Consider the following 25,347-nt stretch of genomic DNA (forward strand, 5'->3'; position numbering starts at 1 on the left):
ACTGACATTTATCAACCGATTTTATTATTTTCCGCCGCGTTTTAGTATTACGCGGGCGAGTAATGAAAAAATTGCAACCCCGCGTAGAGTCACCGAGTTGGTCCTCTTCGCCACGTTCAGTCTGCGACTACCGCCTAGGCAGACGATTAAGCGGCTAGGCGGCCGCGTTTTTGAACAGGGTTAAATACTAGAAACATACAAGAGAATAGCTCAGCCATAGTGTTCAGAATAGAAGTAAAACAAATTGCAAGCCAAGTGCAACATAGTTTTTTTTTTCTTGAATTATACGGTATCATGGTTCCACATAAGTTGGTCCAGACTAGTCGGTCTCCTCTTTTATAACTATTTTATAAAAGAAGGACAACGAGAAGATGAAGAACCCAATGGTATTTGAGTCTTAGCTGGAAGAACGATGATGAGCAGTACCACCTCTTCGACGCCTTCTTTTCTTACCAACTGTAAACCACTCCATATCTTTTAGTTTCTGAGAAGGCTTTAAGCAACGACCTCCACGCGATCTATGAGCCATATCTGAACTACATCTTGAATTCACCGCCAAAGTGAAACCAAATTCATCTGGTACTTGCAAATTAAGAATAAGAGGATCAGACACTGAAGCTGGAGATGACGGCAATGAGGAGTTGAAGACAAAAGGTGAGTTAGTGTTGACTGTTTGGGCCAGAGAATGAGTGGGGGAGGATACAATTTCAGTCTCTATTTCCTCTTCCAACATGGCTAGGTTTGCAAATCTGTTTGAGCTTGATGCTTCACCTAACTGCTTGATCTTATCTCCATGGTCACCTAATGTGGTCTCACATTTCAAATACATTGCTGGAGAGGGTGAAAGTGAACCAAACCTTCATCAATGAAGTCTAGGGGAGCATAGACAGTATGTGAAACAGATGTTGTCGAAGTGGAGGTCTCGTTGTAACCAGATTGTCAATATCTCCAATAATTGTCCAAACTACTTCAATTACATTATTTTGTTCAATATTATTGTTCTCTTTAACACGATCGTTTGTTTGTTTTTTTTTTTCACATATAACCAGAAATAATTCAAAATTCAAGTGCAAAAACTTGAAACCAAATCCTCGAACTTCAAAGTGAAACAAAAATAATAATAATGGTACGTTGTATTTATCGTTCAGAGTTGAGTAATCATATCATTGTTTTGGTTACGTCGTTCGACAAGGGTAGGGTTGTAAAAGACAGCGTTGTGTTAAGAAAAGGACGTCGGCCGCTGCCTTTGTTCGCGGGACCCAATAACGTTATTTTGCATTTTTATTTGGGAAAGTCGTCTCACGTGCGCGTTGGTGCTTCTTTTTAAAGATTTTAGAGATATTCCACAAATGAACCTCACCTAAAAAGAATTGATCTAAAAGCACCCCGCATAAGAAATTATCTTTTTTTGTCGACCGCACAAGAAATTATCTATTTTCAGCCCTTACTTCCAAAGAAAATTGAAAATTAATTTGAGAATCCCTGTATTTTTAATGTACAAATTCCAGATTTATTTATTACTATTCAGCGTATTTTGAGAACCATGATTTTTTCTTTTTTTCCTATGTGGGTGGGTAAAAGATTACAAATATCTAAGACCTTTTGAAAACTTTATAATGTATTAGGGTATTTTTTGATCTAAGAAAAAGAAATTTCGTCGGGGAGTATTATCATGACCGAGAAACCGAGTCGGCAAGTTTCCCGATTCTTTTAACGACCTCAGGAGATAGTTTCTTCACCGGTTTTCTCTCTTTCTCCGGTCGAAAATCAAAACCCAGTGCGTCCGACACTTCCTCGGAGCTCCAACCAGCTTTACGGAGCGACTCCGAGAACCGACCCGCTTTCAGAAGCAAAGCATCTAAAACCGCTTGATTATCTAATATTACCATCTCATCCTCGAAGAAACCAGATGCCGACACGTGGACGATATCATCTACGTCGGATTCGCTCCACCCGCCTCCTCTTAAAACCGACCCGATCCGGTTCACGTACTCGTCCACCCATTTCGGCGTCTCGGATCTCGGTAAGTCTAAGTATCTCTCCGGCGATGAAGAGTGTGACGACGATATAGAAGAAGCCGAGTTTCTCCGGCGACGATCCACCGCCGCGTCACTCCAAAACTCTACCCATCTCGGTGTGTCCGACCCGTGAACACGACCCGAATCTAAGCTCATTCGAGAGAAGTTGGACGAGGACGAGGACGAAGACACGGCGGTTATCTCGCTCACAGAACGCTGCTTAGTGAGAACAACCGGAGACAACCCGGATCCTCTGAAGACAGACTCACGCTCGAAGAAATCGGATAGATCCGACCCGCAACAAAAAATCCGGGTCTCGTCGATGTAGAAAACCGGGTTACCCGCTAAAGACGGTTTACAAGGAATAAAGCAGTGATCGAAGATGGGAATCATCAAAGGAGCTCTCTTGAGAGCGTTTCTCGCGACCCGTAAGGCCTTTTCCGGGTCAGACGGTCTCGGGCCCCAAGATTTGCTCCAGAGAGTGTTTCTCGCGATCTGAAACGACACGGCGGCGACTGGAAGATCGATCATCGCTCGGAGGTGGAGACGGGCTCCGGGAGAACGCCAGTCTGGAAAACCAGCGCCGACGGGTAAGCCGGCGGCGAGAACGGCGCGGAGATCCGGTGGGAAAGAGAATGAGAACTCGGCTTCGGCTCTGGCGAACTCTGCGTCGGTTAGACCCGGTTGGACTTGGATCCTCGAAGTGTGTAAATGTGAGATTACTTGGTGGGCGAGAGATGAGAAAGATACGAGACTGTTCCTGACCCTTGGAGTCGTTGGTGCAGAGGCGCGAGCTGAGAGACGACGGAGACCCGCAGCGTGTGATGGCCGGAGACCGGTCATTCTCCGATCAACGTCGACCATTTTTGTTTTTTTTTCTTTGGAAAAGAAAGTGAGAGTTATGGCAAAATGAGTAAGCTTTATGAGTTATGGGGTTTCAGATATGTCTGAAGGCAAACTGAAAAAGATGATAGGCGATAAAGAAAGAGAGAGAGGCTTCGTTGATCAAAGTAAGGAGCTTCGTATATTTATAGCAAGTTTTGTTGGTGGGTCCTACGAGTTGTCCTTTCTAGGAGTATGTATTTTTGGTTTGATTTAGTATTTTACGAAAAATATTAAAATAATTCGAATCTCTAATGACTTCATCGAGTAGTTAATTTGATGATTAAATCTTCAAAAACAAATTTCTTCGTTGAGATTCTTTAATTATCTAAATCAGCATCAGATACCTTTCTGATCGGTTTACACTTTTGTTGAGTTCTCTTTCACGGCTCTGATTTTCTTGGAAACTCGTAGGACCCATGCGTAAATTATGGAAATAAACACCAAATTATAACATATAATCACAATATTTACTATATTTAGAATCTGTTCATAAATATTTCCTTGTTTTCGAGTAATCAACTGTTTTAAATCTTGTTTAAAAATTAATGTCAAGTGAACTGAATTGACATATGCTTAAAACGTCTTAGATAATTTTTCTTTTTTTTTAAAAAAAAGTCTTAGATAATTTTTTAATTTCTTAAAAAAAATCTATATAATAACTGATAGGCTATAATTGACAACCAAAAATAAATATGGTGAAAATTTTGACATGGAAGTTTTAAATTATGCTATATTTACACTGGTAATACATCATAATGCTGCATTTATGGAGAAAATGTTATCAACTAATCCTAGAACCGAATAAGTTAAACCGTAGTATATCAATATGAAATCTATTTATATACTAGGTATTATATAATAAATTATAAACTATTCGAGATTAGTTAGATCAACCTTTTTTGTTTTTGTTATGGATCATTGGTTTTGTTAAGTACTGTCTGAACTTTCTTTGTCAAAAAAGTACTGTTTTTTACAAAATTTTATTCGGTTTAAACCAAAAATGACAATCAGTCCGGTTTATAGTTGATCTCGATGGGTTTGATTAGAGGTGTGTTTCGGATTTAAAAGCATGGATAACAAAGGTTGAAAAGTGATTAGACGTAAGCCAATATCATACCCACTCCGCCACGCTGCATCAAATCATACTCCTCACTACATCGATATTGATCAATATTAAGTTTTGATTTGGATTTATCCACATAATCATAATCTTTGCAGTGGACTTAACAGTAAACAGTTTGGGAAAAAGTAGCATATTAATCCCGTACCATATTAGTCACACAAACACCATACCAATATAGTATCATTTATAATGAAGTAGATTAAAGTGTTCTGTTTCTTTCTATATTTTTCTATTTAAAAGTCCAAGAAAGAAACCAGTACACATGCAGCTTAAGCATGAATTGTAGTTGTAAAGTTGAGAGTCCACCGCTTGTATTTTTATATTTTTTGCTAGAACTTTTTACTTATCTACCTATATAGTTGTGGTTCAATTTAATGCGACGTTGAATCAATAACCGCTGAGGCATAATCTTTGGGTGGTAAGCAATAAAAACGGTCACGCGACTCTAGGCCACACTACTCGGGAGTCTCACATGCCGACACCAATATGGCATGGATTCTTTATAACGAGGAAATAAATTTTAAAATGATAGTCTTAAGTAGTACAATTTTCAATGGGTTTATTTAAATGCGTGGACATAATTTAAAATTACATCATGTATAAACACAGTAGTTTGTTTTTCCATTTTCTAACGTCATCGAAGCTGCCTAGTATTAAAAGCATTAATCTTCAAATAAACGGTCACTTTGTCAGCTTAACCACATGTTAGGTATCGGGGAAAACAAATTCACATGTTAGGTTTTGTTTTTTTTTTGTTTTTTTAACTAGCTTTGAGTCTTAGACTTTATGCGTTTTTTTCGAAATATAGTAAAATTACCATGGCTTATTTGTTAAATTTAATATGTTAACGGGTCAACGGCATAGACTTCTACACAACGTACGTGACTGGCGCTTAATTAATGGAAAATTAAAGGAGTTTATTATGCTATTTAAAGATATTAACTTGTAAATTAGATTTGTTTTGATGTTCACACTCGCAAAAAATCAGATGATACAAAATCTTAATAACATAATTAAGCTACTTCAGGCCGGTCAAGAAAGAAACTTTAATTATACTCACCTTGTTTGTAGTCCCATTTGAACAATAAAATAGCATACAACCAACACCACTTGCTTTGATAATTATCAGTGTATCTACACAAATCATACTTCCTAATTAACATATACAGTATTATAACCGTTGGTGAAAAGAAGTAATGATTCTTTCAAGTGTGCACGTATTTACCAACTATACAATATTCCAAAGTCGCAAATTTTGCTCCTTCATTAGGCAAAAAGATAAAATAAAATTCGCTCCTTCACTCAGCAAATTCAGTAACTGTAAAATATCAGTATATATTTTCCTCAAGATGTTTTTCATTGGATTATTTTCTACCATTTCCGTATAGTGTTACCAACATCTAAAAAGTTAAAAGATAAGAGCTCAAGCTAACAAGCTAAGTAACTTGTACACCATCCACTTGCACTGTCCCATTTATAATTGTGTCCGACCCGTTTCAAAAATTGTAGCTATTTATCTATTTTTATATTTGTCAACGTTTGGTCGCGTCATACCATTCACGTATATGATCCTTCTAAAGTATATTTTTTTTTTTTTTGATAATTCTGGTATCTGGACAGCCACATTCCCATCTATCCCCCGAAAGGGGTCCAGCGTCCCAACGGAAGGGATGTTAAATCCGTTGTGACCAAGGCTCGAACCCGAGTGGCGGGTAGTACAGCTATACCTCTTTTACCACCAAGCTATGAGCGCTTAGTTCCTTCCAAAGTATTAAAATATACAAATTCATTGAAACATTGTTAGGATTATCCTATTTACCGCTGAATCGCCAAGTTTTTGTTTTCATTTCCCATTCGTTTATTTGACGAAATCCACAACCTTATTGGTTATCATAGTGATAGACTGATAGTCGTTGATCATCAACATATAATAACGAAAAAATACCCGGCAATATGTATTTCAACCTTAGATCTCGTGATCATTAAAAATTGGAGCAGAAAAGAAGGTAGATCAGATCTAAGAGTAAAACTTACTAGAGATTTTGGTATTATCATCGATGACAAAGGCAATATATTACATTTTATTTATTAAATTGACCATCTTTCGTTGATACATGAACTATATTATATAACGATGTGAAAGGTTGGACTTAGGTATGGGTAATAGTTAATGAAATGTTCTCATAAAGTGAAGAGTGTTCGTTGTCTGGGTGTGAAGCTTTTGAAACATTGACAAGTTAGATGTTTAATTGTAGCTGAAGCTGTGCGACATTTTGTAGGGTCCGTTTGTCCCAACCACATAATCTAACATCTTCTAATGATTTTGAAAGAGATATAAGGGAGGTGCCATTTTTTTTGCAACTAGTTCATTGATTGTTTTATGAATATGTATGTGGTTGTGGATGATTGACTGAATTCATAACTCATAGGAGCCAGTTAGAAATATAGTATAATTTCTAACATTCCAGATCCAGTTTCATCCATTTTTTGTTTTCTTTTGCAGATGAATATATGGTTAAATATTTTATATCAATATACTTTTGATTGGTTATTATCCTTTCATATATAACATTTCTTTTGAAGACTTTTAGTTGTTTGTTTTCCTTTTTTTTTTTTCCATCTGATAATATTATTATAAAAAGACAAAGGTCCAACTATAAACAAAAAAACTAAACTTAAAGGTCCAACACTGGTCCAAGCTTCGGACGGACCCAAAAAACCCAAACCAAAAAACATGACGCGACACACTTGTCACGCCGAACAAAGAGACGTGTCGAAAACTTCAACAGCGAGGCACGACACGCGTCAGAAGGAGAATCACGCCGGAAACTGGACGGCGTTTCACCGGACCTCGCCGGAAACTGAAGGCGCTTCACCGGACCTCGCCGGGAGCAAGCGCTTACCCAGACTCACCACTTCATCACCGTTGCTTGTTATCACCGGAGAGCGTCACACGAGAAGTCGAGACCTCCTCCAGAAACAGAGCCACCACCCAAACGATTAAAATCCTTCTCTCACCCTTCATACACCAACATCCCTTGATTTCATATCATCGGAGAGCATCAATCGAATAAATCGAGATCTCATCCGTCACATGAAGCTATCAAACACGAAATCAAGCCGAGTCACCACTTAAGAACCCAAAGACAGAACCACCATCAAACGAGAGAATTGTACGACGTGGGAAAGAAGCCGGCGAGAAAGATGCTAAAGGAGTCACCTTCTCCCGGAAACAAAGCCGGCGAAGCCTTCTTAAAGGACCAAGGCTTCCCAGAAGCAAACCTAAAGAACGATAATCAAAGCCCTGATAGAGCACCGATGAAAGCTTCATCTCATCTCAAGAGGAGAGAGAGAAGTCTCGGTCTCCGTCTAGTAGTCTTTTAATTGATTTACTATATAATTGATTTACTATTGACAAAAAAATATAATTGATTTACTATGTAGAAGAGAAGCCTAGCTATATTTTATTGTTACTGGCATAATTGAAATGAGGCATAGTATATCTGTTATTTTGCATGACAAATGAATTACAAATAATAAGGTTTTACTATTATAAATCAAGTTTTTATCAAACCTCTTATTTTGCATGCCAAATTATAAGGTCAAACATCTTCGACTATACGTGATGTTCCTTATATCGTTGACATATATGTCGAAGAAATTTATGGCAATATCCTTGAATTTCAAATGTCGTTACAAACTGTCATTGTCGTTAGACAATATTGGTCTGTTTTGTGTGGCTTCGACTCTATCGACCGTTGATATGTCCCCACGCGATCACAACTTTCGATCAGTCAATCTGGTCCAACAAATTTGGTTTGGTTCAATGTCTTCGTACGAATTATGAATAATGTCAAATCTCTTGTTGTGATGGGTTGGTTTTCGTAATTGATTTTTTGTTGGTTGATGTTAGATGAGATAATATCTATTAATGAAATAATAATTACATATTGTATATGGATAATATTAAATCTGTTAGCATTAGTAAAATAAACTGACCAAACGTAATTATAACTAAATTTTCGAGATTGGTCGGACGACTGAGTCATGGTAGTTGTTTTTGTTGTGAACATTATATCTTATATGGATCAAAAGAGAATGACTTGATCACTAACGAGCGAACTCTTCAGGCTTTCGAAAGCCGATTTTGTTGTAGCCTCTATAGAATTTTGGAATATGAATCTCAATCAAACTTACTAAGGATTACCCTCTTATTAATTTTTCAATGCTTTAGAAAATCACTCAAAATTAAAGCTATCAAAACTCACAAAATTCATAAATTATACCACACCTTGGTATCTCCTTATATATTGAAATATAAATCCTAAACACATTATCTAATGTTTAGATAACTCTTAAACATTATAATATTTCCTATTTCCTATTTCCTAATCCATAACTCGGTAGTAATATCTTAGTCCAACAGCCTCTTTGGAGGAGATATCCGTGGTATCCATGAAGCAACATTGCTCGATAACATGTACTTGTTCTTTTAAGTTTTATGTTTGTGTGTCAATTGGTGGGAAGGTGAGGACGAGAGAGAGCATCGTGATTCCATATCTAATCGCTGAAATAGAAGTGGAGCCCCACAAACATCATGAATCATATCTACAACTGAAAGCAGAACAACTGAGTAAGGCAGAGAAGTGCGACGAATGGGGACCAAGCAGAGCATTTAAGTGCTACATATGATTACTTGTTTTTTTATGCCATTTGCAACCTATATTTCTACTATTTGTTTCTATATGGTGATAACCATACCCTGAAATATATGGTTCACTTTATAAGTTTTTGGTTTATTCTTAATTTGCAGTTTACGACAAACTGCCAATATTATTTTGTTTCTAAATGAAAAAGAGAGATTCTGATAGATGACACATAAAACAACAATACAATTTATTTTGTAAATTTGTGTTGTTGTGGCTGTTTCGTCACAATTCACAATTTTTCTTGTTAAACAACATTTTAAATTATAAACTAGAACCACATGATTTTTTTTTTGAAAATACTATTCTGTTTTTTTATAGTAATCGAAACCTATAATATTAAATAGAATATTTATATTTAAAGTGGAAGAAACTTTATAGCTTGATTTGCTACCACTTTTCTATAAACCAGTCACGCTTTGTTGTTGTTGTTTTTTTTTTTGAAAAAACCCATTTTGTTGTTGTTTATTTATTCTTTATAGCCTTCAACTAACCAAGAATCGATCTATAAAGAATAAAGTGATCTCATTGTTTTCTTTATTAGTTTGGAATTTTGATTCACTTTTAGAAACTTTTTTAATGTTGGAATGTGGTTTTGCCAAACTGATATTTTAAGTTCACATTTTTCTTTAATTCTCTGTATACAGATTAAATCAATGATGCCATATTTGTACAATCCTATAGTAGTATATGGCCGTAAACTTTTGGAGAACTCGTTGTTGCCAAGACTAGTCTTTGAAATTTTTTATTACTAACAAAAGATTCTAGATATGACATTGTTATGCCTCCACTCGTTAACTGACTTTCATAAACTCTTTCTCAATTTATGAGTAGTTTCGTCCGCGAGAAAATAAAAAGAATCTAGAAAGGTGTATGAATTATATAGTACCTCAGTGCTCTTTTATCACATTATTGGTAGTTTTTATCTTCTTTCTACATCAGTCGGATCTTAATGCTGGAATAGTGTCTTTTTTTTGTTGTAAGATAAATCAAAAGATCACTTGTGTGACATCTTAGGCAAGATACCTCACAGCACCTCTCCTCTCAAATCATAACTTTGGCAAGATCACTTTCTTCTGGTCCGTTTGACATTTCATGTGACAAGATATATCATATCTAATGAGAAAGAACTATATTTCCTTCATTACCACAACCATCCTCAGTTTTGGAGACTTACCCAACAATGGTTTCGAGTTCAAAGTTTCAAGTAAACCAAAGTTTTCTAACATTTGGTCAAACTTCAGTTATATATTGTAGTTCTTTTATTTCCTTGGAATTTTTTTTTTCATTGATCAATAAATTTTACATTTTAGAGAAAATTAATTGGTATTAATTTAGCAATAATAATAATAAGTAAAGTAATATTGGTCAATTTTTTTTTTTTTTTTTTTTTTTTTTGGAACAAGTAATATTGGTCAATAAAACTAATTCGTTACATATAAAAACATACATCAATAATATATATTATAATTTTCAGAGCATGCTTATCCAATGCGCTCATCAAACTCTTAACGGGTAAAGAAAGAACTCCCCACACCACCCCCACAATGAGTTTCACATAACTATAACTGGCTATGAACATAATGAGTCTGTTAAGTTTGGTTCACTGTCTAAATTGGACCTTTTTCGTTTCAACAACTTATTCTGCTCCCGTTACCGTATTTACTTCAAGGACTAAAGTTTTATACTTTTATTTAAGCACCGTTAGTTCGGCTATTAACTAATTTTTAGGGCACATTTGATTTAAGACATTAATGAATTACACGTTGTGAGATTCCTACTGTATTTTCAGTTTTCAACATTTAAGCTGGATCTTGCGGATTCTAAGATTGGAGGTTCTCAGTTGACAAAAAAAAAAAAAAAAAAAAGAAAAAAGAAAAAGATTGGAGGTTCTCTTATCAAAATGATTGAAGCCAAGCGGCCCAAGATAGCTTGAATGAAATAAACCCATGGAGGCAAGATAGCTTCATCCATCGTTTAGTTACTGGGCCATAAGAACCTGATTTGGCTAGAATGAATCCTAAACTAAATTTGTTTAAAAAAGAGAAACCTAAACTAAATCTGTTTAAAAAAGAGAATCCTAAACTAAATCATTTCTCCTCAGTTGGTATTAAAACAATATTATTTTCCTTCGAAAGGACGTTATATAATGATGTTATTATTTAAGGTCGTTTATTGAAAATGAACCAAGTAGTATTTCAAATACATTAAAGTAATACACTACAAAGATTTTCGATAAGACTTTTAAGTCGTGGAATGTCTTTATTCTATAATTAAAAAAGTAGAATATCCAATTTTTCTAAGTATATATTATCCAAATGACAACTTGTTTTACGCTTTAATAATTCCAGGTAAATCACACATATTATATTATAATAAAAATACAGTAAGAGCCAGGCCATCATGACTTGGGCCGGCCCAACTTCTCTGAGTCGGCAACACTCTCACTCCTTTATAACTAATCCTCAACTAACTTTTATCTCTCACCAGATGACTTTCCACTTATTTACCAAAAAACCAACCATTGAGCCTGAAACTCGCCGTCCGCCGCCGCACACCCCCTCGTCTGGGGAAGTGCGACGCCTCCACGTGCCTCCGTCTACTTCTCTCTCCAAGCAACACTCATGGTCGCCTGATCTCATCCGCGAGGAAGCTTGGTCAAAGCGCCGAGACATCTCCCGCAACCGCCGCCGCGGAAAGAGCTTGACGGACGACGATCTCGACGAACTCAAAGCCAGTATCGAACTCGGGTTCGGATTCGAATCCCCTGAAGTCACCGATCCGAGATTGTCCAACACGCTTCCCGCTTTGGAACTCTACTACGCCGTTCAAAAGAGCTACAACGACGCCGTTTCTAACAAGTCGTCGTCTTCGCTCTCCGACGGCGATACCAGCCCCTCCACGTTATACAGAACCAGTATGTACAAACCTATATATATATATACACAACAGAGAATTTGTCGTTTAGTTGTACTAATAAGATTATTTGAATAGGCGATGATCCGCAGACGGTGAAGACGAAGCTGAAGCAGTGGGCGAGAGTGGTGGCGTGCACCGTTAACCAATCCCCACCGAGATGAAAACTAACGGCGTTAATAATTAACGGCTGTTTGAAACGGCCAAACAGACGTGGAGCCCATGCATCATTTGTAATATTACACATACTGTAGTGAATTACCAATTTATTTTGGACCCAACCTGTCTGTATATTACATTATTGCTCATTATACAATGACTTGATTGATTGCTTTATGTTCTGTTACTATGTCTTATATGATTTTATATAGACACCCATTATACGATTTGCGAAAGTATATTCTTTGATTTTGTTGTGTTCTTTTTGCAGTATAACTTTTTCCGAATAGCAAATGCATTATGCAATTTACGAGTTTGAAAATTAGTCAAAAGGCATGTAGTGATGCAATTTACGAGTTTGAAAATTATAGAAAAGTGTGTGTATGTGAAACGATCTTATGTGCTGAGCAAATGGTCTCATAGCAAAAGACTGTTTTAAGTAAACTGTTTTCCTTCGAACATTTTTCAAAATTTTCAAATCAGTATATTATATTTAAGCTTTGGTATCAATTCAAAATCACCTCAGCAGGAGCATTGGTAAACAAGGTGACTTAGATCATCTATTTCTCACATAAGACATCTGATACAACATACAAATTCTTTAGTACCATATTTACTTTATACGTTCAGAGCATGCATAATGCATTTGCTATTCAGAAAAAGTTATACTACAAGAAGTCAATGCATTTGCTATTCAGAAAAAGTTCTAAATAAATGTTTTTCAAATAACTAATCATCAAATCGTGCTTACAACTTGTACAGGTCGACTTCAGATTGAACAGTAACCAAATTTATACATGTGAACATCAAGTTTTGGCTCTGTGTAAAAAATCTCTTCGGATTAAAAGTTTCTCAAGTGTTAATGACTGAGTTGCTGAGTCTCCTTAAAACCTAGTGTACCTTCCACTGAGACATTCGAACCTGTGTATGATTCACTTTGAGAGTTAACATATAGTCTGATATTGGGATATTGCAGGCTTAACAAATTTGAGTTGGCATTTCGGCTTTATAAAACTTGTAATGAATGTAAAGTCACATTTTAACTTTTTAAGTCAAAATCAGTCGGTAAATAGTTTTCAGTTTAATACATTCAGTAAAACAAGCAAAAGACATTACAAAAATTAAAAAGAGTTTACTGCTTTGTAAAAATAATACAAGACAATGTTGACAAGAGATATATATTATGGGGAAAACATTGGAACTATGAATAAGGTATTTCACCCAAAACATAAATTCAAAACTAATGATACCAAAGTTCCATATAGCGAAACCCCAAACGAGAGCAAATAAGACAAATCTATTTTTATCCAATGAGAAATACAAAAAGAAGGACATCTCCTTATGAAGCCAAAGCTGCTTATGTTATTTGACTTGTGTTCATATAATCTTAAGCGGACATATGGATAATGATAATGACCACCCATCATATTGAAGGCGAAGTGGTTGTGGTGGAAGAGGCAGAGGCAGATGCGTTGTTGCTGTTACTACTACTCTGCTTAGCCACATAAATTTGCTTCACCTTTGTGTTGTTATGGTAGCCTCTCTCTCTAGTTACGGCCTGGTTTCTCCCATGGAAGCCTGACCTTCTGTTATGCTGGTGTTGATGTTGATTGTGGTGGCTGGACCCACCAACATGCTGAGACTGTGTGTTCTTCTCCTGGGAGGATTGTTGCTGTTGTTGTTGTTGTGGTGTTCGTGATGGCTTGAAGGCAGGATTAGCTGGATTCTGAGTGTTGGGATCGGACAAGGTGGTGATAGGTTTTGGTTGTGAAGCAGAACCGTAAGAGTTTGAGGAGTCCACTGCATCTGCCACCGTGGGTGTTTGGATGTTTGGATATCTGTTGGCGGGAGGAGGAAGCATGTTGTTGTTGTTGTTAAACTGAGATGGTGAGCCATCGACTGCTGCTTCCTGCTGATTCTGGATTTGCATTGTTGGGGGGCCCGGAAACGGCATATAAGGCCACCGTGCTCGAACAGGCATCTCCTGAGAAGAAGAAGACTGACCCACACCAATATAAATAAATATGAATCCATGGATTCTACCAGATGACTAAGAGAGAGAGAGAGAGAGAGAGAGATTGGGTCAAATACCTGGAAAGGGGATGGTTCAAACATGGCAAGAGGAGAAGGCATAGCAAGGTGTTGAAGAGAAGCAGGCACAACGTTACACTGCATGGGAGACACATTTGGATTGTTCACATCACCACCATCTCCTCCAGCCTGAGAAGAAGACACCATAGGGTTGTGCTTCCAATCCGGTTGTTTCCCAGACGGGATGTAAGTTGTGCCCATGAAACTCAACCCTCCAAACTGTCCAACGGGTGCAAAGTGGTTATAAACAAACATGTGAGGGCCCTGAACTCCAGGAGGTATAGCACCAGGTGGAGTTAGGAAAGGACCAGTGAAACCGGCAGGAGCGTAGAAGGAATCTACTCCCGAATGACCCTGCTGCTGCTGCCACGTCGTAGGTGGACCGGAAGGACCTTTCTGAGACTGTGGTTGGTTTGCTCCCGAGTCATGGTGTGGGCCAAAGGCATAGATAGGTCCTCTCAACATGGGGTTCATATCATAGAAAGGGAAATGAGGAGGGGCTTGAGGAAAGTGACTGATCATTTGGTTTGAGTTGTGTGGACTTGGCACTGGTGGCCACAGAGAGATTGGCGTTTCCACTGAAAGATCTGCTGGGAGAGAAACAGTGAGAGACTCTTCAGCTTTTGATAGACTAGGCTGCGCCACAACAGTGCCTGCCAATGCGTAAGAGATTATGTCAGACAACAAATAACCATTTGGGAAAATGCAGAAAGACAACATAAAGTAAATATTACCACTTGTTCCTCCATAAACTTTGGTTTCAGCAGGTAATACAGAACCAGTACTCCCACCGGTTTCATCACTAGTTATGGCTGCAACGGCAATGGCTGACGCAGCAGCTTCTGCTTCACAAATCTCCATGCCAGTGGATGATGATGGGGCTCTATCCTTTTCAAAGTATAAAGAACTGTTGTTCTCACCACAAGGAGGAATAACAGAGGAAGAAGATGTAACTGCCCCTGATAACAGAAGCAAAAGAGAGGCATCATTATTTATATGCAAAGAAGAGCCATTCAAAAGGGGACAAGCAGGGGCTGTCTCTAAACCATCAGCTCACCAAATTGGATTTTGCCTTCTGCAAGTAATGAGTTTACTGGGCTTGGAAAAGTATTGTTCTTCTGCGGCGCGACAGAGGAGGTTGATTTAGGATTTGGCTCGCTAATTCGGTTGACACCATTCTCAACAGAAACACATGAAAGAAGAGACGCAGGTTTCATGGCTTCATCAAGCTGACTCTGGGTTAGGGCCATTACCTACAAAACCAAAACAAAACACAAAATTTATTTGCATATGCATGGAAATGGAACACAGTCATTTGAGAAACTAAACTACATTATTAACAGGTACTGATCCTTGTAATTTCTCTTTACTGAACAAGTCAATATCTGAAAATTAGCAGAAGTTTATGATTATGGTGAAAATATGAAAATTCATGAACATTAACATAAGAACTCCTCCCTCATCCGTTTCCTTTTATTTTTCAAGGGAGTAGTAGAGAAAGATCTGTTCTATGCTTCGTGAATTAACTTAGTTAAGATTATACTAACTAAGGTACTTCACAGAAGCATAAAAAAAATCTTTCTCTGTTAAGCTAATACGTTGCTCAAAAAAAAAAAGTTAAGCTTAATAACATTCTGACTCAGCTGCGTACATGCTAAATCAAAAAACCTTTTAAGACAGTGAAGCAGCTCACACAACTAAATACAAGACTAGCATCGATTCACAAATCAGATTAATCAATACCAACTACTATATTATTTTAAAACATGGTCATCAAAAACCCAGAAACCGTTTTCTCAATCAACAATTCAGCACCCATCGAACAAAGTATGTAACTCACCGGCTGATCGGTGAGTTGGTTGCTCCAAGTCCCCACAGACGTTTGAACATTATTTTTGTTGCTGAATACAAAACTTGACGCTGGATTGTGATCAGGGATATCTCTGTGAACACAAACGCATTTGATCAGGGATAATCTCTGTGAACACAAAACACGATCATACATTTGATCAAATAGAGGAAAGTACCTGCTGCTCCCAGTTTTTTCATCACCATGAGAATCTGTTTTAGGAGAAGGTGTGCCTATTGGGGCTAACAGATGTCTGTTGGAGACAGGATTAATCTGCTTAGTGTTCACAACCCTGCCACCTGGTGGACTTCTGTTGGACCTGGCTGCAGCAGTACTGTTCTGCACAGTTGACCGAGGTTTCCTGGATGCCTGCAATAAAATAATTTCGATTTTACTAAGAATTACCTGAGACTAGAATAACAGCTTACAAGTAGAGTTTTAGATTGCAACAGAACCTTTGACGCCTGGGACTTTTCCTTTATTTCTTTCTCTCTCTGTTCACGACGATCATTATGCATTTGTCTTTTCGATCTCACCTCAATAAAATCATCATCATTATCATCACTAGGACCTTCAACTTTCTGAACAGAATTCGAACCAGACACTGAGCTATCTGAGGAATACTTCTGGGACTTGGACACAACATACTTTCTACTCCCACTTTTGTTAGAATTTTGAGACTTTCCATTGCCATTTCGATTCTCCTCAGAAGGCCAGTTTGATTCCCGAACCCTAAACTCAACCCTTTGACGTTGATATCTTCTATAACCACCAGCATCTCCCCGAGAAGCCTCACCAGTGCCGCCAGAATTTCTACTAACTACTTGGCCTCCTCCTGTTTGTCTATCAGCAAAATTTGATCTTCCATGGCTCATTTTTCTCGAGGCTGGTTCGGACTTACCAGAGAACTCTCCTTGCTTATGAGGTGGCGGCACAGCAACCTCACCGCTCGCTGGAGAGATATTGGCATTCTTTAGTTTGTTCCCATCAGAAACATCCACTGGTCTCCTAAGAACACTGATCTGAGGGTTTGAGGCAGGCGCTGCTGCATTTCTACCTTGACCAAGCTGGCCAGTGGCCATGGATCCAGGATTTTGAGGTGGTGGGAGTACCCCTTGGGTTATTAGGGATGTGTATCCTAGCTGACCAAATTGAATGAATGGTGACTGAGGCTGTTGGATATGAGTAAGCGAGGAGCCGAACTGAGGATCAAGAGGAAGAGGCATTTGGATGGAACCAATCTGTATGGCAGGGAAAGGAGAAGGTATCAGTGATGGACCAGAAAACAATCCAAACTGAAACTGAACACGATCCTCCATCTGTGCTGAAGCAGAAGGTACATGTGACTGGTGCAGACCAATGCTGTAAGGCGGTGCCACAAGATGAGTAGAAACTGTTGGGTAACTCGCTGAGTTGGTTTCAGTACCCTGAAAGCTCGTAGACGCATTATCAGAAACTTCAGCAGGTTTGGCGGCTTGTTCATCACAGCTACAAGGTCTTTCACCGTCTAAGAAACTGTCTTTCTGTTGACATTTTTCTAAGTCATCACTAGGTATCTCAACCTCGACTCCTTCGTTAAAGCCCAAGACTAGGTTAGAGTCTTTCTCTTGGAGATGCAGTTCTTCAAGCTCTTGTGTAAGATCAATGTTCTCATCAACTCCTTGGACTTTATCCTCCTCCTGGTACCCATCTTCATCTTCGTCGTACTCTTCTTGCTCCTGCAACCGTTCGTTGTTGTCAAGAGCCCACTCTTCGTTATCCCAACAAGACACAGGACACGTAGCATTCATCAAACTATCCTTCCCAGCATCACCGTCTCCCTTTCTGGAAGATACCAACACAGATGAGTTCCCTGATTCGTCCAAATCATCATGAGAGATATGAACAAGTGAATCAGGCGTGCTGGTGATGGAAAGCGAAGACTGAGAGTCGCATCTTCTGGTCAGCTTGCTATCGAAACGATGATCATCCATACCAGTTCCCGACATCACATGATGATGGTCTTGAAGATCCCCAATATAGCTGGCGAGAACAGACGTCGAGGGGCCAGGATGGTGCTCAGCCTCGCTTCTGAAGGGCAGCTTCTGCCTAGACTCCTGCGGAGGAGGGGGGAGTACACGTGGCTGCCTGACTGAATACTTTGGTCTTCCAAAAGGGTAGTAATCATCCTCCTCATGATTCGGATACAGCTTCTCCGGATAAGAAGGGTATGCACCACCGCGGCGTCCACGGCTCTGGCTTTGTCCCCACCCGGGGTTATTACCATACTGCTGCTGCTCTGGTTCTGGTTGTTCCATCCCGTAGTTTCTACCGTAGGATCTTCCGTCTCCAGGAGTTCTCCAGCTCTGATCAACTGAATGCTCGGGGAATCCAGGTTTGAAGTAGGAATTTGCATTGCCGATGTATCCAGCTGTCCCAAAGAACTCCTTGGGGAAACCTTCACCTACATCTCTCTGCGGAACATTCTCAATAAACCTCGAGTTGCCACCACTCTCTACATCTTCCTTTCTCCAAAAGGGCTTGTGCCTATCCTGGAACCCAAAGGAGCCGTCTCTAGAAGCTGATGAAGTAGTGATCCTATCCACCATCCTCTCGCTGTCTTCCCAATCAACATCTGAAGACTCTTTCTCTTTAACAACATCCTCTGAAGAGTTGCTGCATCCTTTGGCGGCTTCGGCTTGTCTCCTCGAGATCTTCTCTTCCAACTCTAGAAGCTTCTGCTTGGCAGCCTGCTTCCTCCTCTCCTCCTCCAAGATCAGCTTATGCTTCTCCTCTTCTTTCGACTTCCTCAGCTCCTCCGCCCTCCTCGCGGCTTCTAGCCTCTCCTGCTCGTTTCTAACGGCGGCTTCTCTGGCCTCTTCCTCTAACCTGCTCTGCTGCTCGTCTTGCTCCCGAGCCAGCCGCAGCCTCTCCTCTTCTTCAGTTCTAACTAGCTCGATCACCCTCTCCTGCTCCTCGATGATTCTCCGGCGCTCCTCTTCCTGCATCTTCTGAACCCGCTCGAGCTCAGCCTCGAATGACTCCCGGACGGGGTCGTGGAACTCCGAATGCTTCAAAGCCTCTTTCTTCTTTTTGGCAACGCCAAGTACCGGGAAAGGATCGTGGACATCGAATCCAGAGTCGCCGAAATGATCTTCCACATGAGGTTTGTCGTTCTTGAATAAAGGGCGTTTATCTCTATTCTGATGATCAACTCCATTGTTATTACTCCATGGTTGCCTTCCTCCTCCATGAGCCTCTCTAGCTCCGGAGCTATTCCAAACATTATCTCTTGGTCCTGACAAGACGTAGTTACTTTTCTTAAGACCTTCTCTGCCTCTACTATTCGGCCTTGCTCCGTAAATACCTCTATTGTTATTATTATTATTGTTATTTGCAACTTCGTTTTGGAGAGGTGAGGAGGCTCTCCAAGCATTGGCCTCCCTTACTACTACTGGTTCACTCTTTGAATAGCCGTAATCTCTATCTCTGAAGCCGTGACTAGTGTCGCGCTCATCGTCAGCCCAATCGGACCGCGGGGACATACGAACAATAGGCAATGGGCCTGGAAGAAGGTAATCCTTTTTCTTCACCCCATCTGAAAAACTAGGTCTCTCGCTCAACTCTTCATTACCTAAGAACCGGTTCTGAGGTCTCACAGCTCTGTTCTCTTTCGGAAACTCTTCTCGCTTCTGATTCTGTTTCTGATTCTGATTCTGATTCAGACCATCTTTATGTTTCTGTGTCTCAGACACTGAAGAAGCTGAAGGTAGAGAGGCCTTGAGAGATGGAAAATCTTCACCCCTCAAGGTCGAAACTTTCTCTACAGCCCGTATCAACGGTTCTTCGACACGGTCAGAAGCAGGCTTACTCCATCCCATCCCGGAGGAAGCTGGTCTAGCTCCACTCCCAGAGACTCCACCTCCGGAGAGAAAGCTGGAACCGGATGAATCAACGCGCTCATGCTCCTTACGGAGTGAAGGAAGGTTCAGTGGAGGTGGTACTGATAGCTTCTGCCCAGCATTTTGCGAGCTTCTCGGCCGAGAAAGAACCACCATACTTCCTCCGCCGCCGCCTCTTCCATAAGAAGGCTTGTTGTTGTTGTTCAGGTATCCACCGTGATTGGTGGCCATATCCCGCTTCCGCCGATCACTGAACATCGCTCATAAAATCTGATTCTATCGCCTCAGATCTACACCAACAACAACACAAATCGAAGAATCAAAAAAACAGACAACAATCAAGTTTATTATCAGATTCGATTTCGAGAAAGAGTATTGAAGGAGGAGGAGGAGGGAAGATCAAACCAGATCGATCATGCGATTCGATTTATCGCTCGGCTTCGTTGCGAATAGATCAGAATTTGAGGCGAAGTTGTGATTCGCAGGCGACAGGGGTAGGTTTTTTGCGGGTGAAAAGAAGAGACCCCCTCACGTTTATGTTTTTTTATGACACACTGCTTGTTGTTTTTTCTACTTCCGAACCGGAACACGTTCTCTTTCTCTTTTAACTCTTTGTCCGAACGAATCTTAGCTCTAAGTCAAAAGCAGCCACGTATCTACTAAAATACTACTATTACAAGAGGGGGAAAAACACACTATCTTACACTCCAAAGCAAAACAAGAATTAAAATTAAATTTTAAGAACTTTAATTCTATTTTTACAACTAATAATTATATAATTTATTTATTTTAAGTTTTAAATTTTGTTAGTTGATTAATTTATTTGTAGAAGTCAATGTCATTGGTATTGATCTTAGTTAAAAGTGTATCTAAGTAAAACTGAAAAGTTATTTATATTTTGTTTCAATTTGCTTATAAGTGTTATATTAGTTCTGCAGTGTTTATATGTTAAAAGATCAAATAAAATATATTTTATGATATATTCCCTTTTATTATATAAGCAAATATTATTGTTTTTGTAAATTGTGTATATTGTTTCCAAGTGTTGATTTGTTTGTAGCTGCTTAACTAATCAGCATTATATTTTTGAAACTCCAATTATTAGTTAGAAGGTTAATAAATTAATGGATTTCAGAAATTGAATCGGTTTACTCCAACTCAGTTCGGGTCAAAATTCCTTGACTAAATATCAATATATTCAAAATATTTTTTTGATCAAAGCTTCTCCTTCCATCACCAATTTGGTAGAGATCTTGAAACAATATAGTTGCCTATCTGCTGAGTTGCATTTGATCGATTTGTAAGTGTTTCGATTTCTATAAGATCTTCATTATCTTGTATATAATTTAAAGTGAAGAAAGTTATATGTATATATATGTTAATGCCATTTTTTTTTTTTTTTTTGCTTAATAAGTTCATGCCATTGTTAGAGATCTGTTTATCAAGTTGAGAACGAGGAGGTGGTTTGTTTAATCTTTAATCACTTGGGTTATCTTGAAGATATACATTAAGACTGGTGATTTGGTATATGTATCTTCATATTTTGTAAACTTGATCCAGTGTTCTTTCTTACTTCATATATAAGATTATAATCTCCACAGAAACTTGAAAGCAAATTATTACATAAACATAAATATGCATTATATATTAAAGATGATAAAGTAAAGAGTAAATATAAGGATGCTTTCACTAAAACCTTATTCCCTAACAGATTGTTTAATCCACTATTTTCTTTCTAAGTGATCAATCTTTTTGTGTAAAAGTTGTGTGTGACTATCTTTTCTATATTGAAATTCAAATTTGCACATGACATTACAAAACTATAATGTTTTTTAGCAAAAAAAAAACCTATAATGTTCGTGGATCTTTACTAATAAAATAGAGTTTTTTTTCTTTTTTGGGCATTTTTCGCCATGTGTCATCTTATCATTCGCTCATGTTTTTGAATTGAGTTTTGTTTTTCGATTTTGGCTTTGAGAAACATTCATGGCCCAATTATATATCTATTTATGAATGTTTGTAGATTTCAGGCTTAGTGTAGTGAGAATAAGTTTAGTCGTCTTCTGCCTTTAGACATTTGTAACCTCAGCCGACGAAAGTTGCAGAGATCAAAGACAACGATCACCTCTCTGTAACGTCTCACCTTTCCATGCGTTCCTCACCAAATTCGACGACCATATATGTATATGAAACCTGATGGAGAGGCCTTAGCTCACTATTTCGTCTCCCTATCTTCTACTCTTATTGCAATCTTCTAAAATGGCAAATCCTCAGAAGGCTGGTCAGCGTAAGGAGACTGTTCTTACCCGTTTCCTCCTTTTCTGGTAAGCTAGGAATGTGAAGAAAGGTGGAGAGCTAATGGAGATCAATATGGTTCTGGTAGATGATAAGGTAATTGATTCCACTGAATATGTTGTTTCTTTAAATCATATGTGAAATTTAGCACAATCTTTTGGCCGTTTTGTCGCTATGGTAATATGTTACGGGCTCTCAGTATCTGTCTAGAACCTTTTGACTCTAAAACTTTCTGAATATATTATCCTGCTCAGGTGACAAGAGATATAACATTGAGAGAATGGTTGGTAGAGGAAACCGGAGAAAGTATAAAATTAAATTTTGGTTCTGTATACAAATTCGGTGTTGAGAGCTCATCACTGGTATTCTGTTGATATAGCGTTGAGAGAATGGTTGATATAAACACACACATTTGGTGTTCGATTCTCATCATTGGTAGTCTGATTCAGTTTGGGAACCTGTTCTACATATTTGAAGGAAGAGGTTGAAGTTGCATGGTTAGTTTTTCTAATTGTTACTATGCTATAAAGAATCAGAATCCTTCGTTGTTTCTCATTCTATGACAGAATCTCATTTTAATGTTTTGTGCATTTATGCAGGGAATCAGATGAAACAAAAAAAGAGTAGACTTGAAGCGTGGTTCTGATATTTGTCGGATACGATCTCTTTGCTATCAAGGTCTGGAGGAATAGATAGTTTCGTTGGAATAACCAGAATGCCATCATCCTTGATACAGAATGGTTCAAAGTTAAGACACGAACAAAACTAAGAGACCTCATAATGAAAGAGCAAAAACACACACCTTGAGAAGTGAGCCAATAGCTACCTGCATCTGGTTCCTAATAGCGTTCAGGTTCTCAATCTCTTGATTGGCCAGCTCGGCTGTCTTGCCTTAGGTATTCACTAACACGATTTCCCCCTGCTCATCCAAGAAACCTGACCACTTCAAGATTTGGGTTTGATAGCTTTTTAGTTTTTATGTGACAGGTCGATATCGACATTGATTTTTGGGAAAAATGCAAGTTTTATGATATCATGGAGATTGTCATGTTGTCAAAGGGTTCTTGAAACGAGAATGGAGGAAGTTCTGTCAAAGTTCATATTAGCTGGAATATTTAGGTGCAACACAGCTTGAAGCTAAACTAGAAGAATCTGTTTCCAAGATCAACAGAGACATTTTATTCACAGCATATTTCTACTTGTGATGCTATTTTGTTTATTTCTGCCAACATTAATGAAACAAAAGATTTCAATAGAATTTCACAAAGGTTTTGTTTTACTATTTACACTATATTATCCTCTCTTTTTTGTACACTTTATAAATAGTTACATCCAATCCACTTTCCAAGTATTTACCAGCGAACTTCCTTTTTCTATAATACAGAATTACTCAGTTTATGAATCAGATAATCCGATAACCAAAAAACATACAAATCAACAAATCACTAACTCATCGTAGCCGGACGAAACTAACATAAAATTCCACAAAACGGTCATAAAGTTTTGTGGATCACATTGAGTAACTCTCAGAAATATAGTCATCATCATCTAGCAATTAAAAGAGACCGAAAGTCCACAGAACCCAGCACAAAACATGACCACCTAGAATCATCATTAACCAGAGCTAAGACCACTTCCATCGGCACTTCTTAAGAGGGGTTTTAAACAAAAAACAAAAAAAAATGAAAAAGAATAAAAAAACACATAACCGCCTCTTAATATGAGATTTTTAGAGCATCTGCATCAAAAAACAAACAAAAATAATAATAATAATAATAATAATAAGCGGACCAATCGCGGACCGTCACGTGGCGTGGGACCCGCATTACAGTGATGAACCGAGTTCATCCCAGCGAACCTGCAAGGGGTTAGTTCATAAAAATGAGAATATTATAATTTTTTTTTTTTTGGGAATGGTGTGAATCTGGGCATTGAACCTTCAATGCAGATGCTCTTAGAGTCGGTAAGCACCCTTACGTGTCCCTTACGTGTCACTTACGTGTCACTTACTTGTCATTTTCGTATTGGACCTCTCATTTATGTCTCTCTCTCCTTGGTGGGCGTTTTGATCCAAAATCAGTTTTTCTCTTCCTCCTCCAGTCTCGATCACTCCATCTTCTCTCTAGATTCTGATCTCGATCTCCTTCTTGATACGTCTTCATCCTGTTTTGGATTTCCAGTTTTTGTATAAGATCCATAGATCTTCGATCTAGTTATGGTTCGATTGATGTTCGTTTGATTCGAGAGCGTTCGATTTCGTCGTATGATGCCTCCGAGGTTGTTCCATGAGGGTCGACTCAGTCTTGTCCTAGCTCACCAGAGTTTGATTCTGGTGTGGATGATTTAGCTTCTCCGAAGAAGTATATTGTGTGGAGCACACACATGAACACACACGTCTTGCCTGAGTTTCTTGTCTGCATCAAAACTCCATTTAACTTCAACCGTAAGCAAAAACAAAACTTAAACTGAGTTTTCTTCTTTGTTCCTCTGTTATTGATTCCTTATTGACTTTTGCAGGAAGTCCAAGGAGATTGAGATCGCCATGGATGCCATTTCCTTTACTGATCAAAGCTTTATCGAAGTTCTTACCTCCTTCTCAGATATTCATTATTCAAAAACACTATAGAGTTCAGCAAGTAAGTGCTCTTTCTTTCTTTCTTCTTCCATCTTTGCTTCTTTTTTTAATGTTATTTTCACTCATTCTAATCGTTGCAAGTGTTGTTGGATCTTAATAAGTTTTATTAGAAATTGGAGACGTTTTGGTGCAAGTGTTGTTTTGTTCTCATATTGGTCTTTCTTTCTTAATAACTTAAGATCTTGTCTTGGTGCAAGTTTTGTTTACTCTCCCTCTTGTGTGTGTTTGCAGTGGATCCCGGAGTTGAAATTACGCGCCTGGTGTCCCCATCATCCTTGTTGGATCAAAGCTTGGTGAGATTACTTAACATTGATGATCTCACACCTTTTTATTTACTAGTTGTGACACAAGTGTGTGTGTGTGTGTGTGTGTGTTGCTGCTCTTTAGATCTTCGACATGAAAAAACCATGATGTTTAAAATGCTGAATGTGAAAGCTGTATTTGACGCAGCCATACGAGTGGTGTTGCTACCGCCTTAGCAAAAGAAGAAGAAGAGCAAAGGGCAGAAGGCAAGCTCCATCCTATGATGAATAATGATGATTGGAAAGCTCTGTTTTATATATATTAAAGATCTTCTAACAATGCATCAATGTGTTTATGTCCCATGTTGGTTTTGGTTTTCTCACCTGTTCCAAAACTACATTTTAAAGATCGATGCTTTGGATGATCCCTTGATCTCCTTTTGTCTCTGCTTGTTACATATCAAAGTCTTGTCTTTTATTGTCATTCTGTTGTTGATTCTTTCATGATTCACCCTTTTAGGTGATCCGAAAAAGACCCAACACTTGG

The 25,347-nt window shown here is 38.5% G+C and overlaps 3 protein-coding genes across 4 annotated transcripts; 1 reads left to right on the plus strand and 2 right to left on the minus strand.

The window, feature by feature from the left end:
- Nucleotides 1-1,317: 1,317 nt before the first annotated feature.
- LOC106307958 lies at nucleotides 1,318-3,042 on the minus strand. The gene has a single exon (XM_013745057.1). The coding sequence runs from the start codon at nucleotides 2,880-2,882 to the stop codon at nucleotides 1,671-1,673; it is 1,212 nt and encodes a 403-aa protein (XP_013600511.1). The 5' UTR covers nucleotides 2,883-3,042; the 3' UTR covers nucleotides 1,318-1,670.
- An 8,157-nt stretch (nucleotides 3,043-11,199) lies between these two features.
- LOC106310185 lies at nucleotides 11,200-11,994 on the plus strand. Its single transcript, XM_013747408.1, has 2 exons — nucleotides 11,200-11,649; nucleotides 11,727-11,994. Exons 1-2 carry the CDS (start codon nucleotides 11,223-11,225, stop codon nucleotides 11,810-11,812), a joined length of 513 nt encoding a protein of 170 aa, XP_013602862.1. The 5' UTR covers nucleotides 11,200-11,222; the 3' UTR covers nucleotides 11,813-11,994.
- Nucleotides 11,995-12,956: 962 nt separating this feature from the next.
- On the minus strand, nucleotides 12,957-20,189 carry LOC106311312. Of its 2 annotated transcripts, XM_013748511.1 has the most exons (8): nucleotides 20,034-20,189; nucleotides 16,203-19,918; nucleotides 15,926-16,116; nucleotides 15,739-15,841; nucleotides 14,956-15,151; nucleotides 14,633-14,857; nucleotides 13,899-14,551; nucleotides 12,957-13,806 (listed from the first exon to the last, which is right to left on the minus strand). In XM_013748511.1, the coding sequence occupies exons 2-8, from the start codon at nucleotides 19,884-19,886 to the stop codon at nucleotides 13,231-13,233; spliced, it is 5,628 nt and encodes a 1,875-aa protein (XP_013603965.1). In that variant the 5' UTR covers nucleotides 19,887-19,918; nucleotides 20,034-20,189; the 3' UTR covers nucleotides 12,957-13,230. The 2 variants fall into 2 exon arrangements, with proteins under 2 accessions (XP_013603965.1, XP_013603964.1); XM_013748510.1 differs by having other exon boundaries at nucleotides 15,739-16,116.
- Between the last annotated feature and the right edge of the window lie 5,158 nt (nucleotides 20,190-25,347).

This window comes from Brassica oleracea, chromosome C8 (genome assembly GCF_000695525.1).
Source record: "Brassica oleracea var. oleracea cultivar TO1000 chromosome C8, BOL, whole genome shotgun sequence".
NCBI lineage: Eukaryota > Viridiplantae > Streptophyta > Magnoliopsida > Brassicales > Brassicaceae > Brassica > Brassica oleracea.